Below are 13,798 nucleotides of genomic sequence, written 5' to 3'. Positions count from 1 at the left end.
TCTTTCTTCCCTTGCTATCTCTATCTCCTTCTTTCCATTTCTGTTATATGAACATAATGTAATACCTTGCATGGAATTGCCTGAAGGAAATAAAGTAAAATTAAGTAGATTTCAAATTTTTTTTCTAGTAATATACTGGAGCTTGTTCAGGGCTATGAACAAAGAGATGGATTTTACCCTAAGAGCTTACACTTGTAGCTGAATATGAGGAATAATTCATACAGAACAAGCATTTAGAAATGGAGAAAGGGGAGAAAGATAAGTGAAAGCAGGAGATGTAATTGGTATATCAGGCATGCAGTTGAATCAGTCAACTAGCTAACCAAAAGTCATTGGTTTATGTGGACTTTGATTAAGAAAAACAGAATTTTGGGTAAAGATGTCCAAATAAAATATCTATCTATCTATATATATATATACACACACACATCTTTCTTCTTCTCTGTATGTAGTATTTAATTTTTAGTGTTTTATTTAGTTACATATTTAGGTACATAATTCAGCCATATAGACTTTATCTACTAATCTTTTTGTTAGTTATTTAAGAAGGTCTGTTGTCCTAAACTCTTAGGCTCTGCATTCTGCAAGGAAGATCAGCTGAGGAGATGTAGAAGTAATATTTCAAGGATCTGAGCACAGGCAATCTTCACACCTACAGCATCCTATAATTCAATTTCTTCTATCTCAATGCAGTAAAACCATTCAAAGTTTTTTGTAAGAAACTTGACCTAACATCTTTGATTTCCAATTATCTTTCTTTCATTAATCTGCTTGCTGAGAAGCTTGTATGATAGTATCCATTACATTTTATTATTATATCTAAAGAAACGCAGTTGATTTCTTTACTGGTTGAATCCTGAGCACAACCTCTACCCCAATCTTGAAGTATCTGGTGAAATGCAATGTCTGGAAAATATTTCTCCTCTTGTATGATGCAGGTGAGCGGCAGCCTAATGAGCATCTATAGTGCAGACTTTGGCAATGTTGATGTGAAGGGGAACATTCAGTTTGCCATTGATTATGTAGAACAGCTGAATGAGCTCCACATTTTTATTTGTCAGTGTAAAGACCTGGCAGTAGCAGATGTTAAGCGACAGCGTTCAGACCCGTAAGTACAAAGAATGTATTTATTTTCTAATGGAAGTTTTTCTTTTAACGTGGAAACGAAAACTGCTGGGTCTCTAAGCTGCTGGAGTAAACCACCCAAGAAATAAATAAGGAGGCTGTATTGTACTTTGTGGTTTTTTTTACTCTGTAGCAGGTTCTTTGTTACTTTGTAACTGGGAGGAAACACCAATTTAGTGTAGTCTTTTGGTCCAAAATACTCATTACTATTTACCTTCTGTGAGATAAGAATTAGGAGGAAAGCAAAGCAGGCACCAAACTTAAAAGAATATAAAGAAGTTTATTAATAGACCTAAAATAAGGAAAAAGAAAAGAGAAAAAAAATCATACCACACCTTCAGAACTCTTCTCCTCCCCCCATCTTTCTCCCTTCTCCCACTGACGATGTAAAAAGACAGCCCTTGAGATGTTCAGTCTGTTTACCTCTTCCATAATAACCTTGTTCAGTCCATTTAGAAAGAGAAGTCTCTCTTGCTCTTGCTATGGAGGAATTATCACAATGAGACAGCAGCCTGGGTTGGTTCTCTGCTCGCATCATGTCAGAGTCCCTTCCCCCGACTTGCAGCTTTTCCCACAATTGCTTTCGAGGGTCCACTCTTGAGCTACTGGGGTGCAATTTTAAGGTTGAGCTGTTCAGAAGCAGAAGTTCTCTTCACCCATCTCTGGGAGCATTTCATCTCTAAGAATAGAGGCCCTTCTCCTTCCCTGGGAGCAAAGGGTCCTCCTCACCTTCATCTTTAGGACTATCTCTGGGAGCATCTTTAGGAACTGAGATCTTCTCCTTTTCCATTTGGAGCAAAAGTCCTCATCGCTTCCATCTCTCCCTGTTCAAACTTCTCATTAAATTACAGCTGCTTCAGCATCTGCCTATCTCAGCGCAGGTGCTTTTGCTCACAAGTACAAGTTGAACGCTCCACCCCCCACGCTTTCATGAAATTACATCAGGTACTCTGATACATTGTAGTCCATCACCGCCATAGCTTTACAACAGATTTTCAGCTTTAAGCATCTCCTCTTTCTTCTCCCCCAGGTTTTCAGCTCTTCAGAACACTGAAAGGGTTAATCTCACCTAGGCCTTGCAGCTGGAATTTCGCTTATCACTGTTGGTCCCATGATCTTTTGCTGGGCAGTGGTGGGCAGCTTTCGGCTGAATCTTGGCCGCACTGGAGAGGGGGAGCCGGGCCTCTCCGGCTGCCCACAGCCCTGCTGTGGGGGGGTTCCACGGGTGGAGCAGGGCCCATCGGCTCCAGGATGGCCATGGCCCGGCCCGAGCAGGGCCTGGGCCAGGCCTGCCAGCCCCCGCTCGGGCCCCGCAGCCACCTGTCCCAGCACCGGAAACGAGAGAGAGCTCTGCCCCGGGTTTGTCTATTCTTAAGTGTGGATCAGAGAGGTGATCAAAATTTTAAGTGCCTTAAAAGTTGTCCATATTCAAACTGGCCAGCTGATAGGTTATGTTAGGTCACAGAGGAAGCTGTAAGCACCCCTTTGCAAGGACATCACTTCCGAGACTATGCTTTGCTAACCCATGACATACTCTGATTGAATATTTCCACTGTCGATATTACCATGTCCCACAGCTGTAGGGAGGAGGAGAGAAGATCCAGCAGGCAGGAATTGTGCAGCAAGATTGATTGATTTAATTATTTTACAAACTCTTTTATAGACTTTTTCTTCATAGTCTAATTGGTCAAAGGATCAGCCACCCCTTGGGGGTGATTGGCTAAAATCCTAAAACATCCATTGTCAAAATATTTTTCTACTGTACCATAAACATAGTTCCACAAGGTCGCAGGTGTTCTGAGTTTACAGAACTCTGCAAATACCTTTGTGAGAGAGAAAAGTATCCCACGGTTTAGAAGAAGCAGGAAAATTCCATGATAACAGCATTTTTGTATCCACAATTGACTATAGAATTGCCATTATAAATTGGTGTATATATATTAACATAGGAAATTCAAACCTTTAAGAATATTAAATTCTCCTTTAAAATGCCACTTTTCAGATGGTAAATGCTGCTTTGGTATGTTTTCAGTAGGATCAGCACCTATAAATATGATATTTGATCCTGCTACAATTATATATTCCGTATTTTTATGTGCCAAGAAGACATTTCAACAGACTTTCCCCTGGAGAAGGATATTATAAGAAAGTGATGATATTACCCATCACCACTGCTGTTCTATTTCTTAAATATATAAGCTGAATAGCAAACGTGTACTTAAGTGCATTTCTTTTACTTTGTAAGAAATATTTTTGTGTTTAGGAACATGAAGTTGGAGAGGGTCTGGATTTTCTTGGTTTTTGGTTTAACTCTTCTAACAAACCTGTCTAAATTTTAGGTATGTAAAGACCTACCTGCTTCCAGAAAAATACAGACTGGGCAAACGGAAGACCTCTGTCAAAAAGAAAACTTTTAATCCAGTCTATAATGAAATACTGCGGGTATTTATCAAACTATTACTAGATATAATATACTGTATGTGTAATGTGTGAGGAGCCTCAACTTTTAGGCTCAGGTCTAGATTGCACTCAAAAGAGACATTAGCATGAGAGGGATTGCTCTGCAGAGTTGGCTAAGTCCTTCCAGTGATAGGTTAACTCTGTGGTGATCTCTGGATTGAGATCACTGGTTGTTCTATACTTCTTGTAAACAAACACAAGCCATGTATGAGCTTAAATGACAGAAATAAAAAGTAAACAGCTGGGTTTTATTGTGGTTTGTTTGTTTGCTTTCTGAAATGCAGAAGTGGGCAGTTATGGATGTATAAATTACCCAGACACTTTTTTTCTAATCTTATCACTTTCAGACACAGCACTGGTAAAAATTCAGCTTGTTTTAATTTTTTTTTCTTACTTCTTCCTGGCAGTATAAAATTGAGAAGGATCTCCTAAAGAATCAAAGCCTCAATATCTCTGTCTGGCACAATGATACCTTTGGGAGGAATAGCTTCCTTGGTGAAGTGGAGTTGGATTTAGGAGCTTGGGATTGGAATGATCCATCCAATAAGCAGATCAACTGGTTTCCCCTCAAGCCAAGGGTAGGTTGGCTGTTTTTCATTTTCTGTTGTGTAAGTGCAAAACCAAGACATTATTTAGGCTTGGTCTTGTGTGTTCTGTGAGTTTTGTGCTGATTATAATCATAAATACTTATGCACTGGAAAACAGAAATACAGTTCTGAGATGCCTTTTGGTCTAGCTAGCTATTACAGCAGGAAAAACTTTCTCACAGTCTAAGGAGTAGGAACTTCAAGGTATTTCTCATTATGTCATATTGCTGCAACAGAAATCTGAAGGCACTTGTTAACCAAATATGGAGTAAACCTTCTGAAAATAGGGAGCAAGTGCAGCACCACTTTAATATCAGATGTTTGGTTTAATTTCTTTTTTCATTTCAGACTTCAGCAATAACTCTTAAACTAGAAAACAGAGGGGAGATGAAACTAGCCCTCCAGTATGTCCCACATCCAATTGGAGGTAAACATTGCTGCTTTTCTTGGGTTTGTCAAGCCTTTGGGGGTTTTGTGTGGGGAGTTTTTTGTTTGTTTTGGTTGTTTTTTTTTTAATTAAAAAAACCCCCTTGTTTAATGTTTGTCATTCACTTCAGACAGCTTCTTTCAACATAAAAGTAGATTTTCTGTTTTCTTTCTAAATGATTAAGTCACCCTGGTTGTGAATACAGTTAAGAACCCCAAAGACCATTTTGAGATATTTTTTTGTTTTTAATGTTACTGATGAAGAAATTACCTCATTGTTACAATCTAAGATTTGTAATACAATCTGTATGTGTAACAAAATTCTGTTTTCTCAATAGTTTTAGAGATTATAAATCATTAGGTAGGTGCTGTGGTGTGCTAAACAATGACAACACACTGAATTTCAAGCAATACTAGATGTAGGAAGTAGCAGCAAGTATTTAGAATGCCAAAATTTATAGCAGTCTGATCAGTTTGGTTTAATCTTGTCTGGCAACAGATAATGGACCAATCTGAGAGAGAAGCCAGGTCAGGTCTTTAATCCAGACAGCCAGTCAGTCAGTAAGAATCAAATATACTAAGAGCATAAAGGAGCTTCTTTGAAAGTACAAGCAACAATAAATGCTAACATCACATAGGCTGATGACAAGCTGATCTGTTTATCTAGGAGTCTTGGGAAGAGAAGACCAGTAGCATGTGTTCGCTTAGTTGTAACAGAAGAAAGGTCACTGTAGGAATGCAGACATGATGTGATCTTGCAGTACTTTGATGGGATGAAGATTTCAACTTCCAGAGTACAGAGAGCAATGTTGAATTAAGATGTGAGATAACAAGTCTAGGCTGAATATCAGCTCCACAAATGGGCAAGAACTGTTGCATCAGAGAAAATACCTTTAAAAGGCATCTGCTTAAGCAGATGTTTTATTTTTACAGGAAGGAAGACTCTATCTACTGGTGAGGTCCACATCTGGGTGAAGGAATGCCATAACCTCCCTCTTCTGAGAGGCAATAGGCTCAACTCCTTTATTAAGTGGTAAGAATTGTGGTTGAAGTCATCAAACATGGTGGCCTAATAATGCACCATTGTGCTTTCTAATTGTATCTTCTTTTTCTACATTCATATTAAAAGAACACTGAATTGTTTTCTGATTCTCCTTTATTGTAGTGCAAATTATCCTGCATAGTTGACAACTTCCAGATGCTAAGTATGTACCACCAAGTAAAACTTACTGGGAGAGTTTCCTGTGTCATTACTACACTTTGGTTTTGTCTCTCAGTCATTTGGTGGAAGGACTAGTCAAACTGTTCTGGCTTTTATTCACATTTAAGCAAAGCATGTTTGTGCGAGAACATGGTTTAGCTTAGCACATTTTGGGAGGAGACGGAAGAGTGAAATAGTTGAATACTGTGAATACATAGTTGTATTTCTTCCCCCTTCCTTTCCATCTACAGACTAAAAATGTGAAGAGATAAGAATAACAAGATGGCTGGGGAGATCTCTGGCAGCAACAAAATGTTTCAGTGTCATCAGTGATAACACAGCAAATAAACTCACTTGTGCCTCTTCCCCACCTGGCTTGCCCTTCCATCCTCTGAAGCGTAAGGGTGGATACCTGCTGCCAGTATTTCCTGTAAGGGGCTGAGAATATGACCCTTCACCCCATCTCTGTAAAGCACCTTATCTTCAGTCATATTTTAATATACAAAGCACTGTGTTAATCAGGAGCTTTTGCCTTTTCAGTGGGTTTAATGCAGGCTGTGCTGTGTAAGTGCAAACTAACAGTGCTTTTCTCTCTGAAGTACCATTCTTCCAGACACCAGCAGAAAAAGTCGCCAGAAAACAAGGACAGTTGCAAAAACTACAAACCCAGTATTCAACCACACCATGGTCTATGATGGCTTTAGACCAGAAGATTTAAAAGAAGCCTGCATAGAACTCACAGTCTGGGATCACAACAAACTAGCAAACCACTTTTTGGGAGGCATCCGGATAGGCCTTGGAACAGGTACTGGACAATTACCACACTAATACTTAATTTACAAAGTAATCTTTCCTTTTTTTTTTTTTTCCCCCCCGCCCTTTTCCATTTCTTCTCTTCTCTTTCAGTCTTTCTTTTCTGCTTACTGAAGTGTTTCACTCAGTAAGGCACCTATTCTTCAGAACAGATCCGGAGATGTAAATAATAGTAGTGCTAGGAGGGTTAGGATGGCTGAAAAGAAGAAATATTAGAAATAAATCTTTGCCTGGCCATACATTGTACCTGGTACTGTTTCAAGTACAAGAATATGCTATTCCTGCACTTGAAATCTGATAATGTTTTACAAACTTACTCATTCAAAAAATACAGCAGAGGGTGGAAATAAAAGGATAGATCAGGAATGCAGGATAAGATTTGAAGATATTGAATAGGAAAAATTATAAATGCAAGCAAGTTTTTAGCATAAGGGCATTATAAGGTGTGCAGATATAATAACAGGAAAAACATACAATTCTTCTATTTGTCCCTTTCATTCTGCTCTCTGATCTGAGGGGAGGATGTGTTTGGAGTTGTCTCAGGAAATACAATGTAAAAATTATTTTTCACAAATTAACTTCTTGCATGGTTCACCAGAATAACCTGAGTTACAAATTAGAACAGTGAATCTCAATTTGCATTTCAGTGCAAAATCAGTACCCTGTTTTATTGTTAAACCTTCTGAGATGTATGGGCAATTGACATCCTTTTCCTTGGGATTGTGACAAAAAGCCCAAGGACAAAAAGGAAAAAATCTGGGGAAATATGATGAAATTTGTGTGAAAATGTTGTTAATTGTATTTGACAGAGCAGGCAAATTTGATTGTCTGTGCTTAACTCTGCAGCATATTAAATAATTTTTCTCTTAAAACTGATATTTTTCTAGGCAAAAGCTATGGAACTAGAGTAGACTGGATGGATTCTACTTCAGATGAAACTGCCCTTTGGGAGAAGATGATGAACTCTCCAAACACCTGGATAGAAGATACACTACCTCTCAGGATGCTTATGGTTGCAAAATTGACAAAATAGGGGAGCTTTTTAATTGTTAGCGTCAAAAAGAAACCTTGGGAATGAAACTGAAAGCGTGGGGGTGGAACTTGGAAGAGGGACACAGTAGCTTTTTTGACAGTTTCTTCTCTGTTACTCTTCTAGATTTCTGCTGTCAAATGTCACTTTGTATTTCAAATTAAACATCTGCTTGCAGATCATTATGTAAATTCAAGGGACTTTAAAATTTCTTAGTGACTGAAAACAGCTTCAAGAAAGAAGGTGCTTACAGAACTCAGAGGTAGCTGTGATATCTGGATGACTGCGTTGTCTAACTGAAGCATTGCTGATCCCTTAAATGATAAAAATAACCAGCAGAACTATAAGAACAAATCAACTGTTTCCGTGCATTGCTAGAATTGTTCGTGAAGTCTTACTGATAAGACAGCGACATTAGTGTTAAAGCTTGTTAGTATGTGTTTGTATCCTCATTATGCCATGTTAGATCTCACCAGCACGGAATATGGGCATGAAGAATTTAGTGTTTTGAAAGTTCCTCTAGTTGCAATTGTACATTTCTAGGACATGAAAGTTGCATGATATGAAGTGGCACTGCCGATGTCCTATTCTACAAGGTGCAGAGGACTTAGTTCCAATGTACTGTAAAAAATCAGGGTTTGCTTTATATTTGTGTTCATCATCTTGCTAGCACACAATACTTCGTTTTAAGTGCTGAAGATGTAAAGATGAAACTTTTTTTTTATTCTAGTGCTACTCTAAATGATCTAAATGTGCCAATTTTAGTGATAACAAGTATTTTGGGTATTTATTCTCCAAAGTGCATTTGTTTGTACCCGTATCCATTAGCTTGGTTTTTTTTGCAAGAAGTCAACTTACCTGTGCTTCAGCGCCACCGTTAGGAGTCTGATGGGACTGTGGTGGGCTTGGCTTAGTTTAGAGCCATAGGAAATAAAACTGGAGTTTGAAACTTGTAGAAATGCATGCTACCAGTAGATAAATACATAAAATTCAAAATATGTTCCTTTTGTTTTTTTAAAAATAAAAGCAGCCTATTAAAACTAAATAGGAATTCTATGTTTATTAAATGCCAGTGGCTTACGTTAGCCATTCAGCATGCAATGTAACAAAATGCAGACAGAAAACATTTTTGAAAGTAAGTGAACACTTATTTACTCCAGTTAAGTCTAAAAGCTGGTGGAATCTTTCACTTCAGTTAGAGTAGAGGGGAGAAGGGAGCTCTTCACAGCTCCAACTCAATTCCTTGATTTAATCATAGAAATTTAAATGCTACTTGGTATTTTATTATACGCTATGAATGGAAAAAAAAGGAAAGATGCTATTCAACCTGCCAGGGAACCCACTTTCTCTCTCATCAACCAGTCCATCTGTGGAGTTTATGAATGTCAAAAGCAGTTTGCCAGTCTTTGATATCTTACTGCTTCAAGTGTTTTGTATGAGATCGGTAACTGTTACATCTTCCACTTTGCCAGACGTATACAAAACACTTTTTGACTAGGGAACATGTGCACATGACACTTCAGAACAATGTATTTTTACCAAAATGGTACAGCTGCTGCTTTGATTCTACATTCTTGAAGCGCCACTCCTGAAAGGATGGTGATTCTGAAAAAGAAGAGGCACCTAATTTATTTGTATTCACTCCCTATATGAATTAATTTTTCACCTGAAAACATAGGTTGCTGTGAACATGACCAACAGTTTCCCAGGATTAATGTTTTTGTTGCAATTGTATCTCCTGTGAATATATTGCTCAAATATATTGCTAAGTCAAAACAGCTTTGGGTTCAATTTTAGGGATGGGTTCTTAAGGCTCCAGATTCGCAGGCAAGTGTCCTGTAATATGCTGTGTTCTCTACAAAATTTTAATACTTAAACTTCACTGCTTTCACAAAAAAATATTTGGTTTGTGACAGTGGCAATCTCCTTGTCTTCTCATCAAGGAGAACACATTCTGTATCTTGCTATTCTTTTAACCCTCGTAGAGACTACACAGAATTTTTTTGGTATCTCAAAAGACACTGAGTACCATTACAGTAATAGAACAAACCTCAAATTTTGAAAAGCTACCTGAACATGAATGCAAGATTTACTTGGACATTGCACTTGTAATTAACTAGTTTGATTAACTAATGACACAGGAGTACTATGTACTCATCTAGGTTAATCAAGAAACTGAACCAAGTAACAAAAACTGTCCGTTAAGTACGTAAGTTCCTCCCCAGTTTTTAATACCTTTTATTTCATCGTGTGCAGAATTCCTAACTTCAGTAGTATGATAATATGCTGATAGAGAAATGTGAGTTGGGAAGCTGATTAAGACAAAAAGTTTCAAGAAACTTGTTACTTTGCTCTCAAGTCAAAGGCAAAGCCTTTAGTCATCCATAACCAAAATTTTAAAGGTGCATAATTAGCTACTCATTAAAGGACAGTTTGATAAATTAACAGCTATGCTTTGTCATAAAGGTGAACTGGAATTAAGAATCAAAGCAGCCACACTCCTAGGATATCTTTATGTATATTCATTCTTGTCTGGAGAAACACAACAGTTCCTCTTTTCTCCTTCATGCTAAAAGTTCATCTTTGCTTTAGCCCATAATTTATTTTCTTTTAGTACATGTGTGTATATGCATGTATATATCTTCCAAATGACACTATTTTTACTTGCTATAAACCAGGCTTCAAAGTCCCAGCTCTCCTTTTGTGCTCTGTGTTCAGAAACCTCCCATCTCTGCAAGTAAGGCTGCAAACCTTGAGCTGGTGCAGCAACTCCCATTGCTTTGATTTTACCCATTTTGAAATGCGTACTGTTCCCTCTTTCTCTTGTCTGCTTCATGTCTGTTACCCATAGCACTCTCTTATTTCTCCTTTGTATCCTTTTCCAGAGGATTCAGCAAAATCTGCACTGAGTTTTTTTTCTTCCAGTTGCATTTATTTTTCCCTTCCCTATCCTATCTGCCAGACTTTTATTAGCTGCTGAATAAAGTAGTAAGTTGCTCAGGGCAAGGTGTATCTTTATTTTCCATGGACCTTCAGCATGTTCTGAGGTCAGAGTCTGCTATTCTGATCTCCTCTGGCATGTGCAGGGCATAAGCCGAGAATGAGGAGTTCTTCAAGCCTGTGGAAATTCTCTTTCCTTTTCCAAATCTGCATTCTTTTGAGAATGTCAGCAATGTTTGTTTGCTAAGAAACATTGCCAGCTCTTTCAGCCACCCTGGTGGGGCTGGACTGGCTCCAACCAGCTTGGATGAGGTCATGAGCTCTGGGATGACTGGATTCAGCATCTTACCTCTATGGAAACAGAACCTCACAATAGGAGAGACAACAAACAGACAGGAGAAAGAAAACACCTGGTAAGAAAATAGTTTCCTCTTCTTAAGCCCTGCTCTTCATTTTATTTCCACCGGATGGCCTGAACCTTTCAGTCCTTCCCCCCCTGCTCCATCATTTGCAGAGGATCTAAGGTAGCAACAGCAGTGAGTGCAGGACAGCAGAGGTGGAGCTGGTGTCTGAACTGCAGTCGCTACTACACAGCTCTGAAATTCTTCGTGCTCCACAGGTGTTTATTCATTTTTGTTGTACATTCTCTTTCATCCTTACTTTAAGCTGGCTCCTTCCCACATCCTATCTTTACCTCCAGTCAAAACTCAGGAATTCACAAAACCTGATTATCAGCATTCTGTTTCATGTCTGTTTCAGGTCTGCATCCAAATGAAAAACTTGTAGATGAGCTGTAGGCTAATTTTTCAAATGTCTGGGTAGCATGCTTTGTGATTCAGCACTAACAATCATTTGCTGCATATGTAATATAAATGCTTTCCTTATTTTCACATGAAGAACCAGATTTTTAAAATTACATGCCTAAAATAATCCAGCAGATCAGTGTGAAAACTCAGATGAGGAACTGTTTTTTCAGGCACAGAGGCTTTGTATCACAGGGTATTCACTAATTATTAACATTGCATAGATCTTTTATTTGATTCATAAATCTCTAAGCATGGCATCAGGCTATTCAGTTATTTTTAACAAGCAATGTACTATCATAGAAATCTTGTAAATCAATTAGAAGTTTGACATAACCCTCTGTGTTTTATTTTCAGTTACAATACAGAGCTGTAGGAGAAAATAAAGGCGGAGGAAAAGGATTGCGTAAGGAATTATTTACAGCTTTATCACTTACAAGCTTTTTACCTAAATATAATAGTAGTTCTTGTAGCTACAACAGCAGTGCCCTGAGAACGAATAATTAGCAAAGCTAGTCATCAGCAATTGAATAGGCTTGCATAAATACTAAGCCCACATTCTTTGCTTTTGCTCACAGAGTCTGGCATCCTTGAGTCTCAGTCTGCCTGACTGAACCAGAGGAGGGAGAGAGCAGCAGGCCCGTGAGGCTGCTGGCTGACATTGGTTTTGGGAGGCCCTGTTCACCCACATCAGTTTCTCTGGACTTCCAGCTTATGGCAGCAGTGTTGGCCACACAACCACTGGGCACTGTTTAGTTATGCTGAGTGTCACTAACAGAAGCAGCCAGTATACAATTTTGTCTTGTCTTTGCATGAGACAGGCTCCATGGCTCAGGAGACAGGAGCAGGGATGACCAACTCCACAGGTGATCTAGAGACAGGCAAAGACATGGAAGATCTGACAAAAGGCGTGGAGGAACTCTGTGAGAGCTCTAAGGAGAGGAGTGAGGAGGCACTGCTGCTTTCACACCTAGAACAGCATCATCATCATCTTATGTCTATGCTGAAGAAGAAAGAGGGTGACACACATGAACACTGCAGAGACCTGGAGCAGCTCAATATGGAGCTGGAGAAACTGAGGGCAGAGGATGCTGTGAAAATTAAAACCCAGACCCAGCGTATTCAGAATTTGGAGGAGCGCTTCATGGATCTGGCCAAAAACCATGAAAAGATGATCCAGTTCAAAAATGAACACAAGAAACGGCACCAGCTGTGGGAGGTGAACAGGCACCTGCGGCAAGACAGGGAAGCACTCTTCAGCCAGGCTGTGAGGGAGAAGGAAGATGAAGTGCTCCGGCTGGCTGCCCAGGCCAGGAAGCTCTCGCAGCAGTTATGCTCTTTGCAGGAGAAATATGCTTATGAGAGTCACAGAGCCCAGGAGCGAGAGAAGGAGCTGCTGGAAGCTCAGAGCCAGCAAGCAGGTGCCTATGCCCGGGAGGTGGATTCACTAAAGAAGCAGCTTCAACTCTTACGGGAGAGGAACCAACAAGCTGCTGCAAGGGCTGAGCAGGCAGAAAGTCAGCAGAGGGCTCAGGGCAGCGAGCTGCAAACCAAGCTGGAGAGGGCACATGAAGAGAAAGAGCAGCTACTGAACCTGGCTATGGAGAGGGGCAAAGCTCTGCAAGATAAAGAACAGGTGATCCAGAAGCTGGAGGAGAAGCTGGAGACTGTGGAAGAAGCCATGAAGAGAGCAGGAAGGTGCCTCAAAAAAGAGGCAGCAGCAGTTGACAAAAATCTGAAGGTTCGAGAGCTCCAAGGACAGCTAGAATGCAGCAAGCAGGCATACAATGACCTCTTGCTGCGGTTCAATGCTTACGGAAAGCACAGTATGGATTTGCTGACCAAAGAGAGAGCTCCGAATGTCAAACTCCGTCACTTTGTTGCATAACTGCAGTTTGCTCCCCTCACTACAGGTGCCTCTATGGTAACATACCACTGCATTTTATTCCTTTCCATGGGATCATCATTTCTTTATACAGTCCTGGCCAGCTTAAACCCTACTCCAAGGACAGTTCTGTAGCCTTTTTGTCATTACACTTTCATGAAAGTAAATCACTACACTCTTAAATCTGAACATGGATCATTGAACCAGTCAAACCTGTGACATGAATGATTAGAGTGGAAAACATAAAATATGAATTTGATTTATTTAGTGCTAACCTCTGCTGAATCATAGGTTTTCATTTTCTTATTGTTAAAACCAATTTATTTTTCAAGATGGCCACAAGCTCAAACCCTTAGCCTTTTGTATTTGATTCCACTTTGAAGTTCAAAAGAGGATGGACACGTTAAGAGGCTCTGAGGCTCCAAGAAAGAAATCCTACCTTGCAATGTCTCTGCAATTCTCTAAATTCAGGAACTTAACAGGTAATCCAATAGTATCATACAACAACTGATGCTCAAGCAAAATACT

General features: G+C 39.4%; 2 protein-coding genes across 11 annotated transcripts in view; both read left to right on the top strand.

The window, feature by feature from the left end:
- Nucleotides 1–8,687, top strand: part of SYTL2 (synaptotagmin like 2) — a 58,487-nt gene extending 49,800 nt beyond the window's left edge. For 9 of the 10 annotated variants that reach the window (XM_042024115.1, XM_042024114.1, XM_042024116.1 and 6 more), the window contains 7 exons: nt 939–1,108; nt 3,465–3,567; nt 3,993–4,163; nt 4,521–4,599; nt 5,532–5,631; nt 6,399–6,604; nt 7,500–8,687. In XM_042024115.1, coding sequence (XP_041880049.1) covers nt 939–1,108; nt 3,465–3,567; nt 3,993–4,163; nt 4,521–4,599; nt 5,532–5,631; nt 6,399–6,604; nt 7,500–7,645 — 975 coding nt within the window. In that variant the 3' untranslated portion in view covers nt 7,646–8,687. Of the gene's footprint in view, nt 1–938; nt 1,109–3,464; nt 3,568–3,992; nt 4,164–4,520; nt 4,600–5,531; nt 5,632–6,398; nt 6,605–7,499 lie in introns of those variants that run through there. The other variant, XR_006015375.1, reaches the window with a different exon arrangement.
- Nucleotides 8,688–8,882: 195 nt separating this feature from the next.
- Nucleotides 8,883–13,798, top strand: CCDC89 (coiled-coil domain containing 89). The gene has a single exon (XM_042024122.1). It carries the CDS (start codon nt 12,212–12,214, stop codon nt 13,271–13,273), a length of 1,062 nt encoding a protein of 353 aa, XP_041880056.1. The 5' UTR covers nt 8,883–12,211; the 3' UTR covers nt 13,274–13,798.

This window comes from Corvus kubaryi, unplaced genomic scaffold, assembly GCF_017639235.1.
Source record: "Corvus kubaryi isolate FWS band 111438036 unplaced genomic scaffold, C.kubaryi_AGA036_p1.0 37260, whole genome shotgun sequence".
NCBI lineage: Eukaryota > Metazoa > Chordata > Aves > Passeriformes > Corvidae > Corvus > Corvus kubaryi.
The sequence above is the reverse complement of the archived record's forward strand: the minus strand, read 5'-3'. Positions and strand labels throughout refer to the sequence as shown.